This window comes from Ornithorhynchus anatinus, chromosome X3, assembly GCF_004115215.2.
Source record: "Ornithorhynchus anatinus isolate Pmale09 chromosome X3, mOrnAna1.pri.v4, whole genome shotgun sequence".
Lineage (NCBI taxonomy): Eukaryota > Metazoa > Chordata > Mammalia > Monotremata > Ornithorhynchidae > Ornithorhynchus > Ornithorhynchus anatinus.
In genome coordinates this window covers 26724312-26746194 of record NC_041751.1, presented here as the reverse complement: position 1 = coordinate 26746194, position 21883 = coordinate 26724312, and the positions used below count along the sequence as shown (strand labels likewise).

Below are 21883 nucleotides of genomic sequence, written 5' to 3'. Positions count from 1 at the left end.
ATAACAGTACTTGTTAAGTGCTTACCCTGTGCCAAGCACTGTCCTGAACACCGGGGTAGATACAAGTTAATCAGTTTGGACACGGTCCCTATTCTACCTGGGGCTTCGCAGTCCAAACTGAAGATCGAATCCACATTTTACAGATGAGGTAACGGAGGCACAGAGAAGTGAAGTAACTTGCCCAGCCAAACAGCATGTGGCAGAGGTGGGATCAGAACCCTGGTCCTCTGCCTCCTAGGCCTCTGCTCTTTCCTGTAGGGCACCCTGCTCCTCAGATGTCGTGTGACCCCCCCGAAACCCTCCTGCCTAGTCCTTCCTCCCTCTACCTCCCCGACAGACCCCATCTTCAAAAGCCTTCTCAAATCATATCTCCTCCTGGAAGCCTGCCCTGCCTGAATTTTCATCGCCTGTGTTTTCCCTCCCTACTGCCTCACGGATGAATTCTGTCCCACCCCTGGTTGTGGCCAGGAACTGTCCCTCTCTATTGCTGTATCGAACTTTCCCAAACGCTTAATACAGTGCTCTTCACACTGCTCATTTGTACATATTTTTATTACCCTATTTGTTAATGAGGTGTACATCCCCTCGATTCTATTTATCGCGATTATGTTGTCTTGTTTTTGTCCGTCTGTCTCCCCCGATTAGACTGTGAGCCCGTCATTGGGCAGGGACCGTCTCTATCTGTGGCCGAATTGTCTATTTCAAGCGCTTAGTACAGTGTTCTGCACATAGTAAGCGCTCAATAAATACTATTGAATGAACGAACGGTGAGCGCTCAGTAAATGAGTGAACGGACACTCGCAAGTCACTTAACTTCTCTGTGCCTCAGTTACCTCATCTGTAAAATGGGGTCTAAGACTGTGATTCTTACGTGGGACAACCTGATGACCCTGTATCTCCCCCAGCGCTTAGAACAGTGCTCTGCACATAGTAAGCGCTTAACAAACACCAACATTATTATTATATATAATATATTAATATACACTCAGTAGTATGTAATGAGGATGGTGATGATGATAATGATAATAAATGAGATCACTTGATCGATCGACTGACTGCTTACTCTCCCCGCTTCATAACCTTATTGAAGGCCCATCTCCTCCAAGAGGTCTTCCCAGCCTGAGTCCCACTTTTCCATTCATTCATTCATTCATTCATTCATTCATTTAATAGTATTTATTGAGCTCTTACTATGTGCAGAGCACTGTACTAAGCGCTTGGAATGGACAAATCGGCAACAGATAGACAGTCCCTGCCGTTTGACGGGCTTACAGTCTAATCGGGGGAGACGGACAGACAAGAACAATGGCAATAAATAGAGTCGAGGGGAAGAACATCTCATTAACAAAATAATAAAATCAAGGTGATTCTAAGGCGGCCCCGACTTATTCTCTTGGCTCTTCCTCCCCCCCGTCCCGGCCCCACGGCACTGATGTCCACATCTGTCATTTTATCGATTTGTACTGATGGGTCTCCCCCACCTCTGGACTGTGAACTCGTTGTGGGCGGGGAACGCTGGTGTTCGTTAAGCGCTTACTATGTGCAAGGCACTGTTCTAAGCTCTGGGGGAGATACGGGGTCGTCAGGTTGTCCCACGTGGGGCTCCCAGTCTTCATCCCCATTTTCCAGATGAGGTCACTGAGGCCCAGTGAAGTGACTTGCCCACAGTCACACAGGTGGCAGGATTCGAACCCGTAACCTCTGACCCCCAAGCCCGGGCTCTTTCCACTGGGCCGCGCTGCTTCTCTATGCGGCTGTTTATTATCGTATGGCGCTCGGCCCACGGTAGGCGCTCAGTAAATACGACGGACGGATTGAGTGACGGCCGGAGGCAGGTTCCGGCGCGGTCTCCACGGCAACCGGCGGCGCGGCCGACGACGGAAGAGGCCCGGCTCACGTGGGCCGCCGCTCCGCTCACGTGGGCCGAGGCAGCTGACAGCTTCCGCCGGCCGCGCGCCCGCTCGTCCGCCGACGGGGCCGAAGAGAGGGGGAGGGGGGGTCAGTCGTGCCCCCCCGTCCTTTTCGCGGGGCCCGATGCACCCGCGGCGGCCGAACGGCTTCGATGGCTTAGGTTACCGAGCCGGCGGCGGGCGAGAGGAGGCCGCGGCGTTCGGGGCCGGCTTCCCCGCCAGGCCCGACCAGGCCCACTGGGTCACCACCCCGCCGGACATCCCCGGCAGCCGCAACCTCCACTGGGGCGACCGGACCCCCCAGTTGGGCCCGGCCGCGGCGCCCACCCCGCTCGGGGGATCCGGGAGCCTCCACGAGGACCCCTATCCCGGCGGCGGGCCCGGGAACGGCAACGGTGAGGGGCGCCGCGGGCGGGCGGGCGGCGGGCGGCGGCGGCCGGGCATCGTCTGCAGAACCGTCAGTCTGTACCGGGGGCGGAGCGCTGTCGTGAGCGATCGGGAGACGACGGGCCCAACGGGCTTCCCCTCCCCGCCCCAACCCCTTGCCGGCGAGGTCTAGAGGAGGTTGCGATTCCGAGGCCGCCCAGATCGACCCCGGGGGGAGAGCCTTGGAAGGAGCGAAAAATCAAAAAAAAATGGCGGGCCGCGATCGCTTTCGCCGGCGTTTTACGACCTGGGATTTCCACGGGAGCCTAGACGTTTGTAGTCGGTCGTTCTAGAACGCCGTGAGCGCCGACCGCCCTTATTTCCCTCACCGATGGGCTCTGCCAGCCGGCCCTGGGGGATTCATATCGTAATGTTTGGCCACCGCCGGCTCCCACTCTTTCCCTCGAGATAACTTTAATTGTCCCTTCATTTCTCCTCCCGCAGATTCCCCCCCGCCCCAGATGAATAGGGCCCTAGTTCAACCGCTCCTCCGAGTGACCTTGAACCGGCGATATTAATCTTTATCCCTCTAAATCGGAAGTCGCACCCCCGGGTTTTTGTGACATCAGTTTACCCTATGACAGACACTGTAGATCCAAGATAATCGGGTTGGACCCAGCCCCCCCCCCGGGGTTCACAGTCTTAATCCCCATTTTACGGATGAGGTCACTGAGGCGCAGAGACGTTTAAGTGACTCGCCTTGTATCTACCCCGGTGCTTTGGACGGTGCTTGGCACGTAGTAAGCGCTTAACCGTTGCCACAGTTATCATAGTTTCCTCCGGGGCAGTTGCAGAAATAAATGCGAAGACAAGTTCTTGGTGAATTAAAGACCGGGCGGTTATCTGGATGACCAGCTGACCGAGCTATACTTTGGGGGCTAATTCGGATAGAGGAAAAATGTCACAGACACAATTGGGAAAATTATCCATTTGAAAGAGTCAATCAAGTTAAGTTGTCATCTGCACAGTTAAATCATTTGAACCGGCCTCCATCCGATTAGTTTGGACCATCATCAGCTTCTTTTTTTTTTATTGATTGTACTAGAAATTAAAATATGGCCATCAGTAGTCGGTGCTGCCTATTTGTTCTTCATTAGAACTACGGGGTGCTCCGTTATCAGGCAGGGTTCATGTTGTGCCATTATCCACGCCACTTGTTCAGGCAAAATCTTTTGTCGTTTTTTTGGTTCGTTGACAGAACACTCAAATTTTCAGATGCCCTACGGGAGACGCGATTGCACATTCGAAAAGGTTTAAGCAAAAATGCAGGGGTTGTTGGAAGGATCAAGTTGAAGAAGGGTAAAAAGGGACTCACAGCGGGTTGAGGTGTCCAATTACAATAACATACCCTGGGGGTAGGGGATTTTTTTCTCCCCCCCCCCCCCCCCCCCCCCCCCCCATTGACAGTGTTTGCTCTGCTCATTGTGTGGTGAGCAGGGCTTGAAGTGCCTTGTGACATCACCTGCAGTGATCTCCAAGAACCTCAAGAGCCTCCAAGGGAAAGTTGTTTTTTTTTTTTTTTTAATGAGCAACTTGGACCAAGCAACGAGGCCTAGTGGAAGAAACACGGGCCTGGGAGTCAGAAGACCTGGATTCCAATCCCGGCTCTACCAAATGCTTGCCCTGTGACCTCGGGCAAGTTATTTCACTTCTCTGTGTCTCAGTCCTCCCCTTCTCCTTCCTACTTAAACTGTGAGCCCCGTGCGGGACAGGGATTGGGTCCAACCTAATTCACTTGTCTCTACCCCAGTGCTTAGACCACTGGCTTGACACATAGTAAGTGCTTAACAGATACCATAGCAAAAGCAGAAGTCCTTCCTCCTGATGTATGTATGTTGGCATAACTTTGCTAATCACTAAAGCGTAAAAGCAGTGGGCACCTCACATCATTTACAGTAGTCACTTGACCAATCCATTTGTAAAGTTTAAGGAGAGTGAATAGCAAAACTGAAAATATACTGCTGTAACCATGAAACAAAAACTAGAAGTCATAATGAAGCCTCTGGGTGCTCTGGTGACCTCACTACGGGAACATTTAGGCAAAAGAAGAAAGCTGAAATCCTCAACTTCATGCAGTATGTGGACCTTTGGAATGCATGAAGCAAAAGTCCATGAAAACTGCATATGCAAAGCTTGACGGGGCTGTGATTGAAAGGTGTAAATGGGACGCCTTCGTTGTCAGAACCAACCTGTGTAAAACGGGCCAAGTATTTTCTCCACACCCCAGAAACGGAAGGGGAGTTAGACCCATCTTTTGGATAACTCACTAGATGGAAGCATCGTAGCATCCTCGGAGAGCTGAGCCGAGCGAAGCTGAGTCCGACAAAACCAGCAGAAGACTTAATAAAAGTGTTTCGCAGAAAATAACTTTCAGCTGGTTCGATATGCAGTGCAGTTGAAACTGGACTTTAGTGGAAATGCCTTTCAAGCAGAGAGTTGGCGTTTGAAAAAGAGCAAGCCCCTGGGTACATAGTGTCAAAGGAAACATGGATTGTTCGATATTCAAAGATTGCTTCTGCCTTAAATTCATGTCACAAGGTAATGGACATTTGAGGGAATGTGGTTTGCCAAAATATGTTGTCCTGCTTCTTGAAAATGCGCCATCCCATCCCAGTGGGGAAGAGCCAGTGTCTGTGGATGGAAGTATTTTCATGAAGTACCTTCCCTCCAATATCATCATCATATCCTTGATTCAATCGCTGGATCAAGGTGTGGTTAATTCCCCCAAATAACGATATCTGACCCTCTTGCGACGCCCCGTCCACAAAATCGACTTGAAGACCTTCGCACGGAACTCCGTTTTCTTCGGCCTGTCTCGGACTGCAGAAGGATGTGGAGCGCGGTTGAGCCAATCACTTAAGGGCAAACATGGTGAAAGATCTTTTGTGTTCTGGTGGAAGGAACTGGAGCTGAGCAAAGTGGCACGGAATAAGCGGTAGAAAGTTTCACCGACCCATTTGGAGAGTTTGAAGGTAGCAAGGACGTCGACCAAGAAAATCAGCTCTGTATGGAAACCAACTATGGCTACGAAGCCCTAGCAGTAACCCGAATCCTAGCCGTATCCAGGAACCTCCGAAATCATCTTCAGATGAAAAGGAAGGCATCGATGTGTCCTCTCCGAGACGATGCTTAAACTGTGGAATAAGTCACTGAAGTTGAGCGGATAAGTCAGTCGGAAGATGTTCGAGATTCATCTTGTTCAGCAGATGTAGTTTGTCTAGAAAAGTAGGTTTCCTCAAAAATCCATTGAAGCTTAAAAAAAACTGCCATCGTTACTTGATTTGATTTTCAGATCTCAGTTGTTTCCTTCGTACTGTACTGTAGCAAATCACACTGTACAATATTTTAATTAATCTGTAGCCAATGGACACATCTGTGCCAGGAAAATAATTAAATATCAGTGCTTTGGAACTAATAACCGTTACTGAGTTTATGTGGGTTGCAAATTTAACCTGTATTGTGCATTTCAATTATCTGTGTTTTCTGCTTTTCCGGCTCACTTGAGGTGGAAGTTAGGCCAGATAATTGAAAAACAACCATACAGGTATACCCCATGATACAGCGGGGTCATTTCCTTTGAAAAGGTATTTTGAGTAGTTGTATCATGGGGTACGTTTTCCTGTAGACTTATCTTGTTATACATTATGATCCGTTCTAGAACTGACCCCGCAGCGACGGCCACGCTCTACAGGTAAGGACAGTAAATCCCTCTCCACCCTCTTCTCCTCCTCCCCTGTTCCAGGTGACTCTCCTGCCCCACAGCCTCTCCACACCCTGAGCGTTCACCCTCCCGCCTCCGTCTCCTCAGTCTGTCCCCCGTGCCACCTTCCCCCTGACCCCCCAGTTCAGCCCCCGTGAGCAGCCGGAGATTTTTTTTAATAATCGTAAACTTTATTTTTCACTTCGGTGGCAGTGGCCACCACCCCTCCCCTCCCTAGATTGTCCCGTCACTCCAGTCCAGTATTGATGAGAGGGAGGGGTGTCGGCGGCAGCAGCTGCTACTAAGGTTAAGATTGATTTAAAGCTAAAAAAAAAAAAAAGGGAGAGAAAATCTGGGCTGGCCTGTTAGGGTGGAGATGGGGGTGTCATGATCAAAAAAATAAAAATAAAACACACAGAAGCCGGGCGAGGGTGGGTAGAGCAAAGGGCGGGAAAGTTTCTGGATACAGGGCAGGGAGGGATTTACTTACCTGCAGCGCTTGGCCGAAGCATTGGGGCTGGATGGATCACGCACTTGGGGTAAGTCACGTGACTCGGGTTAATCGTATTGCAGGGTGGTTGGAACCCAGGGGGTGCCTGCCCTTGGAAGGGCAGGGTTATGCAGGAATTGCTGTCTAGTATGAAGGTGGCCCCTTCGTTCATTCAATTTTATTTATTGAGCGCTAACCGTGTGCAGAGCACTGTACTAAGCACTCGGGAGAGTACAATAGAACAATGAACAGACCCATTCCCTGCCCACAACGAGTTTACGGTCTAGAGTTACGAAGCAGTCTCTTATAGGAACCTCTTAGTTATAGACTGGCCCCTTGATTACCTCAGTTCTTTCAGCAAACAAACCTATTGACTGCCAAGCTCGAGTCTTCCATCCGTCCGACCTTGGTGATATAACATTTTAAAATTGCAAATACCGGGGTCCCATAGATTACCTGGCCAGGGTCCGGGGTGGTTCGTGAACTCCAACAAAGATAGGAGGCCCGATTCCTGGAACACCGGCCAACTAGGAAATCAGTCCATTGCTCAGTGGCATTTATCGAGTTCTCACTGTGTGTGGAGCACCGGGGTAATGAAGTGGGAAATGTGTGTGTGTGCCTTCGTCACCAGCCTGGAGGAAGTGGAAGGGTGTGCACACACATCCCAGTGTTGCGGTTGGAGGTAGCTTATGGGTGTCGGGAGGCTCGGGTGGCAGTGCCGCTCCAGATTGGAAAATTAATCGGGGACACACCCCTTTCTTCCCCCCCCCCCCCCCCCCCCCCCCGAGGAGATGAGCTAAGTGTGCGTGGGAGGAGGAGGAGGAGGTGGTCTGTGTCTGCTGGAGTCAAAAACTTTTATCCCTCTGAACCACTGCAGGTGATGTGGGGGTGAAGGCTCAGGCCTGCTTTCACTCCTGGATGTGAGTGGCACACCAAGCCCCAAAGGTTGGACTAGCATAGATACAGAGATGCAGTGCTTGGAAAATGCAAAATGATATTTGGCATCTTTGAGGATGGGGGAATGAAACCTGAAACACCCAAAAGGAAGGCTTTTAGTTGGTTGCAGGATCTGTAATTTCTATCACTACAGACTTCATCGACCTCTCATTCCAGCACACGGTTTTCTGCACTTTGGACATTGAATCTGAAGCCACTAGCATTCAGATTGAGAATTAAATAATAATAGTTATGTAATAAACACTTACTATGCATCAAGCACTGTTCTAAGCGCTGGGGTAGATACAAGCTAATCGGGTTGGACACAGTCCCTGTCCCACATAAGGCTCGGTCTTAAGCTCCATTTTACAGATGAGGGAACTGAGGCCCAGAGAAGTGAAGCGACTCGCCCAAGGTAACACAGCAGACGAGTGGCGGAGCGGGGATTAGAACCCAGATCCTTCTGACTCCCAAACCTGTGCTCTCTCCACGAGGCCTTGGAGAATTGTAAAGGGTTTTGAGAATGCTGCATTATACTCATCCAAAATAGTCTATCCAATTCACTTCTTTAGCTTGTTCTTTTTGCCTTTGCAGTTGTAAATCTTTTAAGCAATCCTATAGTTGAAAGGACAATAAATTTTCCTCTGCCCTATTGGAACAAGTAATATTTCATATCATGAAGATGAGGTAGGAGGATGAAGAAAGAAATGAAGCTCCTCGAGGGTAGGAGGGTAGGAAGGGATTGTGTCTCCCTTCTATTGTACTCTTCCAAGCATTCAGTACAGTGCTCTGCACCCAGGAAGAAGTCCATAAATCCCATTGATTAATTGAAGTCTTCCAATTAACTGTCTCCAGTCTTCATCAATGGCATTTATGGAGCACTTACTATATGCAGAGCACTGTACAAGGCACTTGATTCTTGGTGGCAGATGATTAACTCAACAGAGTGCCCCTGACATCGGTAGACACTAAACATGCCACAGGCCCCATTTGAAGGTAGGAAGTGGAAAAAGCAAAGAATTCCTTTTGCTCCCAGATAGGGAAAAAGCAAAGAATTCCTTTTGCTCCCAGATAGCTCCACATGGAGGGCTTTAAATGCCACGTGGCTAAATTTGACCTTCTCATCTTCCCTCCTAAATTCACTCCTAATTTTCCCATTTCCGTTGACACTACCATCTTCCTGCCCCAGTAGCTTACAACCTTGGTGTGTTTTCTGACTCTGTCTCTTATCTCACGTTCAGTCAGTTGGTAAATTCTGCCAGTTTTTACTCTGCAATACCTCCATAATCTGTTCCTCTCTATCCATACAGCCACTCACCTTATACAATTTCCTAGCATGTCCCGACAATGTTACTCGATCACCGGTCTACTCACTGGTCTTCCTGCTGCCATCTTCTCGCCAATGTTCAGTTAATTATTACTCTCTGCTGCCTAGATCATCTTCCCATAATGTTGTGAATATTACTTTCCCCCCCTTTTTTAAAAAAATGGCATTTGTTAAGCACTTATTGTGTGCCAGGCACTGTACTAAGCCCTGGGGTAGATAGAAAATAATCCAAGTTGGATACAGTCCCCGTCCCACACAAGGCTCACAGTCTTAATCCCCATTTTACAGACAAAGTAACTGAGGCCCAGAGAAGGGAAGTGACTTGCCCAAGGTCACACAGCAGAAAAGTGGCAGAGCCAGAATTAGAACCTAGGTCCCCTGACTCCCAAGCTTTCCTGTAGGCCACGCTGCTTCCACTTCTCAATATCCTTCAACGACTCTCAGGTTCCCTCCATAATACATTTCTAGTCCCTCCTGACCGCCGGCTTCAAGCCTCTCCCTAATTTACATATTTCTTCCTAATTTACTATCATTTCTAATTTCCACCTCTCCCCAATTTACATATCCCTCCCTCGTTTACATGTCGTCTCTCCCCAATGCACATACCTTGTTTTCTTCACCCTGTACATCCCAGATACCGCTCTTTGCTCCTCCCGAGCTAACCTACATAATGCTCCTTGCTCCCAACTCTTCATGCCCTTGCACATGCCGGGAACTCCATCCTCGTTCATTCAGTAGTATTTATTGAGTGCTTACTATGTGCAGAGCACTGTACTAAGCGCTTGGTTCAGATCCACCGTACCTCTTCCCTGCCTCTAGGATCATCTGTACCTACTCCTTTGTGTCCCAAGCGCTTAGTATAGTGCTATGCCCACAGTAAGTGTGCAATAAATACCATTGGTTGATTGAAAACTTCCACCTGGAGGCATTCCTCAATTCATTTCCACCACACTGATGATGGCGTCCTAACGGCCAGCCGAAGCGTTTATGCACTGTCTTTATTCTTTTGCCAGTATCTTGCTATTACCAATAATTTGCTGAAAGTGTTCATTTTGTGACTGCCTGTCTCTCCCATTAGATTTGAATCTCTTTGAGGGTGGGATCTGTGGCTTTTACTTTGTACTCTCCGAAATGCCTAGCACAGTGCTCTGCACACAGTGGACACTGACTAAGTACAAATAAATGTACCGATTACCTAGTAGTGGACCTAGTAATGAGCCGAAATGTGTCTTGTCTGCTCTCCCGAGATTTATTTCCTCTTAACGACATTTGTGTCCACTCATTTAAAACAAAAAGAAAGGTTCCTCCGCTTCGTCATTTGTTCGGAAATATTTTCAGCGGCCTTATACTGTAAAGCACATTATCCCAAATCCACCGGTAGTACTCGGATTCCACTCGTTAGCTTATCCTAGCCCTACTTGGCTGAATTAATAAACTGGTATTCCAATTTGCTAAAACAGTATGTGAGACTGGGTCAGGTGATTCGTTTTATTTTTGCCCTCAACCGAAATTAGTGCTACGTAATCTTATTTTTCTTTCAGATCAGTTGAATAGATTTGCCGGATTCGGTATTGGGCTTGCAAGGTAATGGATTTTTCTTAAAATCTGCTTCTCGGGATTTAGAAGTTGCTGCTTTTCAAAGGGATATGCTGTTTCTGAGTTTGAGATTCCTTCATTTTCTCAAGTGGGATTCAGTCAGCTAGAGATATGGAGGAAGGAGTGTTACTTTTTCTTTCTTAGAAATACACCAAAATTTCAATTTAGGCTTGCCTGGGAATAGGGCAAGACTACTGATTTGTTTCCTGTAGTTCATCAAAAAGTTCTAGGAGCCGGTATTGTGGGTTTTTTGTTTTGTTTTTTGTCTAAACAAATATTGGAACTCCAAAGAATAAGTGCTCGCCAAAGTAGGTTTTGCTCCCTACAAAAAGGGACAAAATGCACCCAAAGCCGAAATCCTATTACCGCCCACCCCCTTGACTACAAAATTACTTTAGAGTTCTCATCCGAGGGCAACGATATAAGTATCTGTAGGACTTTCTTCTAGTAAATTACAATTTTCCATTATACAAATAGGCTGTGAAACTTTAGCAGAATGATAAAAAAGAGATGTTTATGATGAGGTGGGGGTGGGCACATTTGGGCAAAGAAAGTTTTCAGTTCCCAGCAACTGTCTAAAAAGTGATCAGAAAGTAATGTCATAACATTATGCTGAGTTTACGATCACCACTTTTTTGGTAGTCACCTAACATGTTTGAATGAAATTGTTGTGATGCAGTTTGTTTACAGAGAATGTGTTGGCCCATCCGTGCATTGTTCTTCGCCGCCAGTGTCAGGTAAGAAGCCACTCTGCTTATTCTCTGAGTGACTTGGGGCGGGGTAAGGTGGAAGCGTCCCAGATTTAGCTTGAAGTTGAAATGGAGTATAACTGGCAGAGAAAGTTATCTTGTCCCACGTGAAGCTTGGGAAGATCTGGAATCTAGCTCCTTTGCATGGAGACTGATGATCCTTTTGTATTTGTGCAGGTATTGTGTATTAGACAGTGGTTCCCCAAATTGAGGATTCAAAGGGGGGGCAGAGTTCTGGGCCCCCCAGGAACCCCTCCCTGCCTGTGGAGATAGGAGCATAGACAAAAACTCGTTGCCCCCCTACAACAGTCAGGAATAATGGTGCAAGAACTTGGAGAAAGTGTGCTGCCCCTGCTAAGGAGACTCCATTATGATGAGTAACATCTCCTCAGTGCAAAAAGAAGATGGCTGGGTGACTAGACTGCAGAGGATATTCTGAATCTAAGAGCGTCTCTGCTGTAGGAACAGGCTAGATAGTCTTAAGCAGAGCAAGTAGTTTTTTTAACCTTTGTGAGTTTGAACTAAAGATGCTTTTTCCTACGTGGAATTTTATAGAATGATTGCTTTTCAAAATGTATTTCTGGAATTGTTTTGATATCTTGTATTGCCCATGGACTTTGAGTCTAATCTCTGGAAGCGGCATTGCCTTTGTAACCATGAATTTTTTAAAACTTCATTTTTTTTAATACAGGTTAATTACCATGCTCGGCATTACCATCTCACTCCATTTACAGTTATCAATATAATGTACAGCTTTAACAAAACCCAGGTGAGAATTGATGTCAATCTGAAAACACCTTTGATGAAAGCAAATTATGGGTGATTATTTCATCTGGGGAACTATTCCTGTTTGTTTTTGTTGCGTAGAGTGTTTACATAGCATAATTATCAGAGTGCAGAATGATTAATTCCTAAATATGGTAAATATGAGTTTAAATTAGGCTTCCTCTTCTACTGGCCGGATTATAGTCATCTACCACACCTTAAAGGTCGTAAAGATAAGTCAGTTATTGATTTAGGAATACCCAACTATTTCCACTGAGAAGTGATACCTCACTGTGAAACTAGAGCAAGTTCAAGTATAAGAAAAGTGTAGGTAATAACTGAATGTGTGATAACATGTGCCTTGAATGCCCGTGATAACATGTGGAACTTCACTCTCTGTACATTATAGGGTCCAAGAGCCCTTTGGAAGGGAATGGGGAGCACATTCATTGTTCAAGGAGTTACACTTGGAGCAGAAGGAATCCTTAGTGAATTCACATCCCTGCCAAGGTATCTTCTTGCATTATTTTTTCAGGACTTGGTTTCGTAAAATTCCTGTAAATTTAACAAAGGAAAAATCACCTTGAATCTGCCACACAGTGGAATGACCTCAGAGGGAAGTCAGAGAAAAAAAAATACGTCAGGGTGGTATAAATCTAATAATTGTGGGGTGGGAAGAGCGTCTCCCAATTCTGTTGCAGTGTGCTCTCCCAAGCACTTAATACAGTGCTCTGTTTACCAGTAAGTGTTCAATAAATACCACTGATGGATAAGAAAAAATGTTCCTATTCTTGGTAAATTATTCATTCAATCGTATTTATTGAGCGCTTACTGTGTGCAGAGCACTGTACTAAGCGCTTGGAAAATACAATTCAGAAATAGAGACAGTCCCTGCCCACGCCAGACTTACAATCTAGAAGGGGAGAGACAGACATCAAAACAAGTAAACAGGCATCAATGTAAATAGATAGCATTATAGGTATATACAGATATACATAAGTGCTGTGGGGTGGGTGGGGGAGGGCAAAGGGAGCAAGCAAGTCATGATGCAGAAGGAAGGGGACCTGCGGCAAAGGGGGCTTAGTCTGGGAAGGCCTCTTGGAGGAGGTGAGCCTTCAGTAGGGCTTTGAAGGGGGGAAGAGTGCAGTATGACATTGCAGTCTGATTTCCCATCTGTGGAATTTTAACAAACTTTACCCAAGAGGATTACTTCTTGAAGGTCTTTTGAATGCAGTCACCAGTTGGGCAAACAGTTTCCAAAGAAATTTTTGGTCATAAGAGAGCCTTTCCCCTCTACTGACTATGCCCCTCTCTGCTTCATGCCAAAACTGTTGACTATCCTCTTTGAATGCTTGGGACACCCCGACCTTGGTTTTACTGACACTGTCCTCTCCTGGTTCTCCTACCGCTCTGATCACTCCTCTCTCTCTCTCTTCCGCTGGTTGCTCTCCCACCTCGTAATTCCTTAAGTGTGAATGCCCCACAAGTCTCCGTTCTAGATCCTCTATTCTTCTCATAATAATAATAGCAGTAGTGGTATTTAAGTGCTTACTATGTGTCAGGCACTGTACTAAGCACTGGAGTTGAAATAAGCTAATCGGGTTGGACAGAGTCCCTGTCCCACATAGGGCTCAGTCTTAACCCCCATTTTGCAGATGAGGGAACTGAGACACAGAGGAGTGAAGCGAGTTGCCCAATATCACACAGCAGATTGGGGTGGAGCCGGAATTAGAAACCGGGTCCTCTGACTACCAGGCCCGGGCTCTTTTCACTAGGCCACGCTGCTTCTCATGGTTCTTAGGCTCACTCATTCCCTCGGGGAGCTTCTCTGCTTTTACGGCTTCAGCTACCACCACTGTGTGGGTGACTCCCAAATCGTGACTCCTCTCTCACTTTTCAGGCTCACATCACCACGTGGTGAAGTCTGGTGACATCTCCACCTTGACGGAAGTGCCCCCAAACGGAACTTCCCATCTTCTCTTTTAAACCTTAACCAATCTTCCCATCTACGTCTGTAACCCCATCATCCTCCCTGGCCCCGACATTTACAACTTCGGTGGCATCTTCGACTCTTTGCCGTTCTTCAGCTGTCATCCAGTCATTTGCCAGGAATTGTGAAAAAGATAATAGTAATGGTACTTGTTAAGCGCTAACTATGTACCAAGCACTATTCTAAGCGCTGGGGTAGATACAAATTAATCAGGTTGGACACAGTCCCTGTCCCACATGGGGCTCATAGTCTTAATCCCCATTTTACAGGTGAGGTAACCGAGGCCCAGAGAAGTTAAGTGGCTTGCTCAGTGTCACACAGCAGGCATGTGGTGGAGTCAGGATTAGAACCCAAGTTCTTCTGACTCCCAGGCCCATGCTCTATCCACAAAGCCACTGTCAGTAGTATTTGGGTGCCTGCTGAGTGCAGAGCACTGTTCTAAGGACTTGGGAAGGTACAATAGAGTGAAGTAGCCTTGCCCTCGACGAGTTTACGGCCTATTGCTTAGCTCACGGCATAGCACCGAGTGGGCATTCGATAAATACCTAATGGTAGAAAATGTGGGAGGAGACCTCAAAGAGAAGAACCTACTAGCTCCTGTTAGTTTTAAACTCTACCTCCTTCCCCCTTTATCTCGGGTTCTTTTTGAGGTCAGGAGGTAATCGTCAGGTGAGGTGGAAAGTGAAGCGTGAGGCAAAAGACCTCCCGGATATTCAGGGCATGTTCCCAGCACTCCAGTGATGTTCTCCCTATTATGAGTTCTCTACCTAGAGGCATATCGCTGTAATAACTCGTTATAACCTCATCTGTGCTGTCACGGTGAGTAACGGCACCCCAGTTTTATATAGCAGTGCCAAGATCATAACCCGAAGGTAGAGTCCGCTGTCTGGTGCCGTGCTCACAGTCATTGATAACGCGAGGGCTCTTTCTTAGGGTTCCTTTTGTGATGTCCAGCCCTGGCAATTGACCACATTATGGTTCTACTTTATTGTGGCTGCACAGGCCAAGTGGCAGTACTTTAATAGCGGCCTTTCCCAGAGTGCCCTTTGAGTCTCTCAAGAGGAAGGACCGTTACATTTCTGCCTAAAAGTTCATTCAGTTTTATTTATTGAGCGCTTACTCTTTGCAGAGCACTGTACTGAGTGCTTGGGAGAGTACAATAAAACAATAAAGAGACACATTCCCTGCCCACAGTGAGATTACAGACTAGAGGACGAGCTCCTTAGCCAGAAGAACCCGGGTAGAGGCACGAAAAATAATTGCTTGTGCATCGTCTGTGTTCATACTGAGCTTATAATTCCCTTCCTTGACGTGAATATTTTTTTGGAGCTCCTTTGAGCACAGGGAATTTTAGATTGGCGTAATTTAGTATAAATAACTGTCAGATCTTTTTTGTAGAATGTACTGTTTTGATGTTTCTCAAGGACAAGTCCCATACTGAACACAGCCAGGGCAGGCAAAGTGCAATACAGAAACACTAAACAGGACTTTTTAATTAATGACTGGAAGGAATGGATAGGTAAATGGCATTTATTGAGCGCTTACTATGTGCACAGTACTGTACAAAGCGCTTGGGAGAGTACAGTATAACAGAATTAGCGGATACACACCCTGTCCAAACTGAGCTTACGGTCTAGAAGAGTCACGCTTTTGCTAAGATTTGTTTATTTTTGTATCAGTTTATATTCTCAGAGCCCTAGGGAGGCTGAGAGAGAAAATACCACCTTGCAAATGTTTTCTCCTCTTAAGCACTAGCTACACTTCTCATTTTCTCTTTCGGGGTAACCCATCCCAAAGACAGCCCATTTAGCTATAATATATTAGTAGCCACCACGGTGATAATCTAGTATTTTTATACTGCCGTTGTTGCTGCCCAGAATGAAGTCTTGAATTGTTTTTTAGGACCTCCAGCGGCAAATTGGAACAGGGACTGTGACCAACCTGGTTATCTTGTATCTACCCCAGTGCATAGTGCAGTGTTTGGTACAATACGTTTAACAAAATAGCACAGTAAAGTTAAAAACAACAACAAAAACCAAGTGAAACTCTTTTTGTCTTTCAGGGAGCTTTCCCACAAATGGAGTCTCAGACGAATTGGAGAACACCTTCTACTGAAAGCGTGAGTAGTGTTATCAGAAGGCGATACTGTTTTTGTGGAGAGGGGTTCTTGCAAATTTCTACTGAGGCCAGAGTGTCAATTGCTATTAAAATTGTCCCGGTAATAAGTAAGCAAGCATGTGAGCTCAAAAGATCCTGTCGCCGAGTATCGACTTACAGGTTGGGGGGAAAAAAAAAGTCCTGAGGTATTTCGTCGGACTGATCAGTGGTTACTGGAGCCCTTTGCTTCTGAGTCTGTGTTTTTACAGATGTGTATGTCAAGTGAATGTTGTTTAACAAGGAATATCAGATCTGGAACTAGACTATTTTCCCTTTTGTGACTGCTTTAAGTGGCGAGCAGTTCGAAAACCATAAGAATATTAGGACAGTGTGCTGGGGCTAACTTGGGAGTTATCTTCTGCAGATAAGAGTTAGTCCCCCTCCTTTGCTTCTTGAAGATTGTGGTTCCCACTATAGGACATCGTAGCCCAAGCGAGGCCAATGATGATCCGTTCACCCAGAAAAATCATCGCTGGCAGGACCTTGTGCAGTCTTGGAAGGCTTTGATGCTACTGTGCCAAAGCACAGTGGATGTAGAACAGTACCTTTGAAAAACCACACGGTTTTCTTGTAAAGTACATCCAAGGGATTTTCCATACCTCGGTAGTGTGTTTTACTGTGCATGGTGCAAGAATCGGTCAGGCTATGTGAGTTTGGGTAAGGATAATTGATGTTGACAGTTTGTAACTTTGGTCTACGTATCCGGATCTGCAGAAGGAAACCAAGATTCAGGACGGAGATTTCAAGACTTAGGTTTTCACCTCTGGTTAGCAATATCTAGGATACTTAAGGAATCGATAAAAGCTGCACCATTTGGGAGGTGAATTTAAAATGTCGGGAGAGAATCTCTCTAGACTTTTTCTAATTGCTAGAATACTTGAACCTTAGTTTAGATAATCTGAGGTAAATTTCTTTAGCTTATATTGTCAAGCAGAATAACACAAAGATCGGTTAGATAGGCACAGATGATTTGTTGTGTATAGTAAGGCAGATTTTTAGAGACAGAAGATGAACAGGCTGTTTACTGTTTTTCTTTGAATCCTACAGCCTAACTTATGTGGTGGCAATGCCTTTTTACTCTGCGAGCCTGATCGAGACCGTGCAGGTAAACCGTGTTTCTGCGTTTTTGTGTTTTGTCTCTCTGAAGGAATAATAACCGTGGTATTTGTTAAACGCTTCCTCTGTGCCCGGCACTGTACTCAGAGTGGGGTAGGTACGTCGCAATCAGATCAGACGCAGTCCCTGTCCCATGTGTAGCTCTCGCAGTCTGTGGGGGAATGGAGAACAGGTGTGCAATCCCCATTTGACAGGTGAAGAAACTGAGCCACAGAAAAACTGTCACCCAAGGTCACACGACAGGCAAGTGGCGGAGCCCGGATTCGAACCCAGATTTCCCGACGCCGCTTCCGCCGGCCCACTCCCTTTCCATTACCATTGACGTTTTTGTCTGGCAGACGTATTTTTGGAATGTACCGGCGGGGTACTATATAAACTACGATGCAGCAACGCAACACAGAGGACCATTTTAGGACCCCAGGGGTGTGCTGTTTCAGGGAGAATTAGGTTATTCTGGTTTATTCTTCCTAATGCCATTAGACCCAGTTGAAAGACTCAAGACTTGTCACTGAAGGAAGGATACGATCACCCCCTGAGGGATTCTCCTGGAGTCTGCAAGCTTTCTAGAAATGAGAAAATGGTTTCATCGATCAATGATATTTATTGAGCGCCTACTATGTGCGGGGCACCGTACTAAGCACTTGGGAGAGTAGGCAGCATAATTAGGCGCATTTCCTGTCCGTAACGTTCACTGAGTGGTGACGGTGTATTTATTTTTTTTTCAGTACACCTGACAGTCTATCAATCAGTGGCATTTATGGAGTGCTTCCTGTGTGCGGAGCACTGTACTGAGCCCTTGGGGGGGGTGTGATACAACAGAATCAGCGGCCGCCTTCCCAGCCCGTACCGAGCTGGTTTGAAGTATGCCCGTTGCTCGCCTTGAAGAAGCCATTTCTTTGTGACGTTTCTCACTGATCCTCTGGGTTGCTCTCCACTCTAAGCCACATGATGGCGCTTCAGGACTACCAAATCAAGTTTAGCGTGCCAAGCCAAGACCTCTTGAAAGTAGTTGGGAAGGAATTAAATAACGGTGAACGATTTCCCTTCTTTCCTCTCACCATCCCCTTTCCGTGTAAAAGCCCTCCCTAAATTGCTATGGAGTGTGTGTCTAGTGGACAGTTTTCAAACATTATTCTTACAGTCTCTGTCTTTGGAGTTTGGGGTCCCATCTTGTTTTGCCTTGGTCCCAGACTGGCAGTCCGTCCTCCCCGCCGTCCCCTGGCCCGTCTGTCCGTCCCCGTTCCACACACCCCCCACCCCCCCAGTCCCCAGCAGTGGGGGAGAGTGGGAGGGGCAGGATCTCCCCACCTTCCTCGTCTCCTGGATTGGGTACAAGGGTAATCGAGTGCTTTGCGAGTCAAGGGATCTAGGGACTGCTGTACAACGCCGTTATGTACGCGGGATGTTACTTTCCCATCGTGCGTGTTGACCGCCTTCGCAGCGGCGGGGTGTTTAAAGAGCCCATCCCGAGGCAAACCGGCCCACCTGCCCGGGTAGGTCAGCAAAAGATCCGAATGGTCATTTCACCTTATTTTGTAATTCGGTTGCAGAGTGAGATCATTCGAGATAATCCTGGCATTTTGGAGTGTGTCAAAGAAGGGATTGGCAGAGTCGTGGGCCTGGGAGTGCCTCATAGCAAACGGCTGCTCCCGCTTCTGGCTTTGACCTTTCCCACCGTGCTACATGGAGTCCTGCATTACATCGTCACCTCCATTGTCCAAAAGTGTGTCTTGCTGATTCTCAAGCGGAAGCAGGTCCAGAGCCAAGCCACCGAGAGCGTCAGTTCTGTGCAGAGTATGTTGGATGCTTATTTCCCAGAACTGATCGCAAGTTTCGCTGCCAGTCTCTGCTCTGATGTCTTGCTGTACCCCCTGGAGACAGTCTTACACCGTCTTCATATCCAAGGAACGCGCACGATCATTGACAATACAGACCTTGGCTATGAAGTGCTCCCAATCAATACTCAGTACGAGGGAATGAGAGACTGTATCAATACCATAAAGCAGGAAGAAGGAATGTTTGGTTTTTATAAAGGGTTCGGTGCTATCGTAATACAGTATACCCTGCATGCAGCCGTTTTACAAATTACCAAAATTATTTACTCTACACTGCTTCAAAATAGCATCTAAAATTGAGCCCCAGCACCAGTCCATCCAGCTAATAGATCTTGGACTTTTATCTATCAGAGTACGTGGAAAGGAAAGATGAAATGAAAATATTGGGGGGAAAAAAGTATTTATATGAAATTGGGGGGGAAGATGAGCATCCATGATGATTTTTTAGCTTTTTTTAAATATAGCTTAGATCCCAAAACTTGAATTAAAAATGATACTCGCTGCCCATCTCGTCTCCTCTTTTTGAAAAGTTCAGAAGTTATTTTTTTTCCAATCTTGAAATATGAAAAATTATGTAGAGGATAATCTGGTAATTGCAATCTGTAGATTGTTCTTAGAATGGCATCTCCAGTTGAATTACTCAGTGGCCTTGAGCAGTGATCCATCCGATCACATTGTTGATATTTTTTTAACTTGAGCAGCCGAATTGCACCTGCCGTGAAAAGAAAGCCGGAGGGATTACTCTGTAGAAACAATAAGTCCGAGATCACTGAGGAATGGGGGTATTTAATCGGGCAGTGTCCTTGAGTGATTAGTATGAGAAAAATCTCGAAGCACCCACAGCTTTACAATTTCCAGGCCTAGTCTCCGATCAGCTTTTTCCTCTTTTTACCTGTTTGTCTAATCGATACCTCGTTGGGTCGATTTTGGGCCGGGCTTTTCTTCTTGCAAGTCATCGACGTTAAATCTTCTAGAAGGTAGCCTTGGCCATTTGTATCAGTGAGGTAGAACAGAAGGTGACTTGCTTCTGCACCTCTGGTTCAATTGCTTCAGACCTGCCCTGGTCCAAGTTCAAAACCTCTGCTTTGCTCATAGGCAACAGCTATGAGAAAGAGCAAGAGCCATAGGTGTTTTTAGAGCCACATGTCAGACATTCATTACTCTGTAAGATGTATTTGTCTAAAAATAGACTAATCGTAACAACTGGCACCTAGCTTTCAAATTTACAGCTTTTTTACTAGTCATTGTACCAGCAGACTCACTGGCCTTTTCATTTCTGCAGTTACTTTTCTTCCAAGAGGTGCAAACCAAACAAATTTGGTATTTGTGGCCTCTCTCAGATTTGATATTTAAATTTTTGCTAAAAATCAGTCCAGAATTTTCTGTGTCAGAAGCGGAGCGGGTCCTCTGGAATATCAAAGAAACTAAATGAAATTTTGTTGTGTTTTTTTGGTCATTATGGATTGCCTTTTTTCCCTGGGATTTCATGAGTGAAAATACGTTTTAGCAAGTACAACTGATAGGGTTGTTGAAAGAATCCATTTTAAATGACAGAAAAGGTCTGCCTTCTCTTAAATGAACGTGTGTGATTAGTTTCTTGATATAGTTATCTGATAAAGTGATGTGTATTTAACTGACCACTCATTAAGCACTGTATAGCTTATTTTTTTTCCTCTGTAAATGATCCCCGGTGGAACTGTGAACCATTTGGTACCCTGAAATGCAGCGACTTCTGAAACTGTTGAATATACTTGAACTTACATTTGAAATGTAAGAAATCACTGCAGTTTGTAATTTATCTTGAATCGTCATATTCTGTGGGAAGTTACATTGTAAAACGAAACGGGTACAAGTGTAGAAAATTATATAAGTGGAAAATATCTAAATGGTGTAAAAAAAAATTAATAAATAGGACTCTTCACTGTCTTGTAAATTTTCCGTTTAAGATGTGTTTTTAAATAATCAGAAGTCCTTAGGATTTTAAACTGGAATGCCCCATGAAAAGTTGGAGGAAAAATCCAAAATAAAATTTAAAAGCAGTAATACTGGTCAAATATTCCATTCTCTGCTACATTTTAGGGGTTTAGTTCTGTTTTCCTCTGCCAGACCATTGATTTACTATGGTTGCTTTGAACTTAGAACTTGCAACTAACTGGTTGAGTAGCAGCATGGGCTAGTGGGTAGAGCCAGGGGCTTGGGAGTCAGAGGGCCTGGGTTCTAATCCTGGCTCTGCCCCTTGTCTGCTGTGCGACCTTGGGCAAGTCACATCACTTCTCTGTGCCCCAATTACCTCATCTGTAAAATGGGGATTAAGACCGTGAGCCCCATGTGGGACATGGACTGTGTGCAACCTGATTAGCTTGCACCTGTTCCAGTGCCTGGCGCTTAAATACCAAAAAACAAACTGGTACCTTTTGTTTTTTTGGGTTTGTTTTTTTTTTTAAATCGAGGCAGTGTATACTCGGACGCATGGAGAAGGAGATTTCCAGTAGCACTTAAGTACTAGGTACACATCTGTAATTTATTTTAATGTTTGTCACCCCCTCTAGACTGTAAGCTCTATCAGTCAGTGGCATTATTGAACACTTTGTGCAGAGCACTGTACTACGTGCTTGCGAAAGTACAGTGCAACAGAGTTGATAGACATGTCGCCTTCCCACGGTGAGCTCTGGTAAGGAACGTGTCAACCAACTCTGTTGTATTGTACTCTCCTAAGTGCCCAATATCGCTGATCAGATGATTGATTACAGTCTAGTGGAAGAGTTTACAGTCCTGTTAGGCCCTGATGTGTTTGTCCCTTTGCATCCTGATCTTCCTACTTGGGAAGGGAGAGTAAATCCCTCTATCAGTATTCATTCATTGAATTTACTGAGCACTTTAGTGAGC

The 21883-nt window shown here is 46.0% G+C and overlaps 1 protein-coding gene across 2 annotated transcripts; it reads left to right on the top strand.

The window, feature by feature from the left end:
* Positions 1-1950: 1950 nt before the first annotated feature.
* SLC25A46 (solute carrier family 25 member 46) lies at positions 1951-21040 on the top strand. 2 transcript variants are annotated; one of them, XM_029053771.2, is made up of 9 exons: positions 1951-2305; positions 5995-6027; positions 10331-10373; positions 11065-11122; positions 11826-11903; positions 12309-12409; positions 15952-16008; positions 17094-17151; positions 18713-21040. In XM_029053771.2, the coding sequence occupies exons 1-9, from the start codon at positions 2035-2037 to the stop codon at positions 19289-19291; spliced, it is 1278 nt and encodes a 425-aa protein (XP_028909604.1). In that variant the 5' UTR covers positions 1951-2034; the 3' UTR covers positions 19292-21040. The 2 variants fall into 2 exon arrangements, with proteins under 2 accessions (XP_028909604.1, XP_028909605.1); XM_029053772.2 differs by lacking the exon at positions 5995-6027.
* The last annotated feature ends 843 nt before the right edge of the window (positions 21041-21883 follow it).

Bases quoted from the DNA above. Each gene is read 5' to 3' on its own strand.
- SLC25A46 (XM_029053771.2), top strand. From the start codon at position 2,035: ATGCACCCGCGGCGGCCGAACGGCTTCGATGGCTTAGGTTACCGAGCC. The intron at 6,028-10,330 runs GTAAGGACAGTA...TTTTTCTTTCAG, and splicing joins GCGACGGCCACGCTCTACAG to ATCAGTTGAATAGATTTGCC. The intron at 10,374-11,064 runs GTAATGGATTTT...GTTGTGATGCAG, and splicing joins TTCGGTATTGGGCTTGCAAG to TTTGTTTACAGAGAATGTGT.